Source organism: Arachis ipaensis, chromosome B09, assembly GCF_000816755.2.
Source record: "Arachis ipaensis cultivar K30076 chromosome B09, Araip1.1, whole genome shotgun sequence".
Classification (NCBI taxonomy): Eukaryota; Viridiplantae; Streptophyta; class Magnoliopsida; order Fabales; family Fabaceae; genus Arachis; species Arachis ipaensis.
Window position 1 is genome coordinate 4,359,001 of NC_029793.2, and position 2,335 is coordinate 4,361,335.

At 36.5% G+C, this 2,335-nt stretch overlaps 1 protein-coding gene across 1 annotated transcript in view; it reads left to right on the forward strand.

Moving 5' to 3' along the window:
• Positions 1,193-2,335, forward strand: part of LOC107614823 (F-box/LRR-repeat protein At3g59200-like) — a 2,186-nt gene continuing 1,043 nt past the window's right edge. Inside the window, exon 1 of the mRNA XM_016316956.2 lies at positions 1,193-2,136. Within this exon, the coding sequence (XP_016172442.2) occupies positions 1,252-2,136 (885 nt within the window). The 5' untranslated portion in view covers positions 1,193-1,251. The remainder of the gene's footprint in view (positions 2,137-2,335) is intronic.

Consider the following 2,335-nt stretch of genomic DNA (forward strand, 5'->3'; position numbering starts at 1 on the left):
AATGCCACCCATTGGTCTCTAATCACCCGGCCTACTGCAACCAACCGGGTTTGCGCACTCCCTCCACTGATAGCTCACTTGGACTTTGAGCCACAAGGAGGCAGGCTGAACACGCACACCTTCTTACCCCCCACCATGGACGTTTCTGTGAGGTTACGGATTCAATCGTTCTCACACTCGTTCAACTCTTCATCTATAATTATATTTATATTTTAAAATTATTTATACGTATAATTTAATTTTTAATTTTCTAAAGGTAAACAATTTTATTCAATTTAACATGAAAAGGAATAAGATGTTCTAAATGTGACAATAGTAATTCAGGAGAGAAAGAGGAATGCCAAGACTCAAACAGTGAAAAACAAAACATTATACCAACTATGTAAGAAAGAAATCCCTAATTCATTGGGGAGATGGTGAAGACGAGCTGAGAAAAGAGACCGTAAGAGTCTTCTCGGATCTCCCAGGCAGTCGCCGGTGAAGAAGATCCATCACCGAAAGGCATTCATGCAAGGCTCGCCAAAGGAAGATGCCAATTTTGGGGGGAGCTTCATTTTCCACAAGTTCACCCAAATGTTTCTTCTCTGTTGGAGGTTGGGATGAGTTCCAGAGGGGGATGACTGAACTGATAAGCTACTCGGTATCCGGAAGAGACTTCATAATTACCAGATTTATGGAACATCCATGTAAGTTTATCATTACCTTCAACAATTTTTGTTAGTAGAATCTGATTGCTGATTTGGACTGGAAACATGCATTGAATGATCTGTTGATTCCATTGTTTGCTGAGAGTTAACATGTCACTGATTCTATTTGTATCTCATTTACTGTTACAAGATCATGCTATTTGACAATTAAAATGGATATAATTTATTTTCAGTTCAATCTAATTCAAATTATTATGATTTGATTGGATTATTTTATATCCTTTCAAATTTTATAATTTTTTATTATTAAGTTTTCTAGAATTGAATTACATCCAATCCAAATTTTAACTTTTAAAAATTTTAAATCCTTGATTGGTTTTTCAAATCTAAATAAATCGAGTCAAAATAAAAGATAATAATTTAAATTAAATCAAATAAAAAAATAAATTCAAATCATATGATACCTTTTATAATAATCTTAATCAAATCTATATAATCAAAAAATCAAACAAACAAACAACCTTGGTTCTCCTTTAAATCCTAAACCCTAGAGTTGAGTCTAACCCTCTCCGGAGACAAACTTGAGAAAGTGAAACCATCAACCATGAACATGGATAGGATCAGTTTATTACCAAACTCTATCCTTTGCGACATTCTCTCATACCTCCCAACAAAAGAAGCTGTATCCACCAGCATTCTCTCTCGCAGGTGGCGCCATGTTTGGAAGGAACTCCAAGTCCTTGACATAGATGATACAACCTCTCGGCCCGGTCCGGGATGGGAAGCTCGATTTGTTTCATACGTGAATGCTATTCTAGCTCGGCGCAATGCAGATTTCCCCATCCAAAAGTTTCGCCTCAGTTGTTATGAATATTCAGAAAGTAGTCTAACCATCTTAACATGGCTTGATGCCGTTATTGGGCCCTATCTCCAAGAACTGTATCTCTGCCTTGATCTAGTGTGTGAAATCGACTTGCCTGAAGCCATGCTCACTTCTCCATCACTCAAGTCCCTTGCTTTGAAACATGGTGATTATATCGATTGTTATCGAAGGTTTCCAAATGTTTATCTGCCATCTCTCAAGAACTTAGAGTTAGATACCCTCTGTGTGGACCCCAGCAAACTTTTATCTGGCTGCCCTGTTCTTGAAAATCTTATGCTCATTGTACTGAACGATCCCTGTGGTAGTTATGTTTATATACCTACAATCCAGATGCCTCGCACATTGAAAAGTTTAATCTTTGAAGATAACAGTACCGTGGATAATGGCATTAGCCATCGTGTGATAGATACGCCATCTCTTGAATACCTCTATATGAAAATAATCGCGAAATCTAAGCTACAGGTTTCGTTTAGCGATTTCCCTAACATGGTAGAGGCACATCTTCATATTCATCATGGTCGTGTTGAGCATGTCCTTTGGGTGCCCGAGCTTCTCCTGGCACTCCGCGAAACAAAATTGTTGGCATTGAAACATTGCGCAACAGAGGTAACATGCTTATGATACGATTTATTCGGGTGAATTTTTAGAAAAAATCTTATTTTTATGTAAGTTTTTTTAAAAAGTGAAGTAATTTTATTTTTCGATATCTTAGGTAGTTTTTGAAAAATGAGATATATTTTGAATTCATCCCTAAAAAAAAAATAATCATATTTGTCGTTTAATGACTCTATTCATTGATAACATA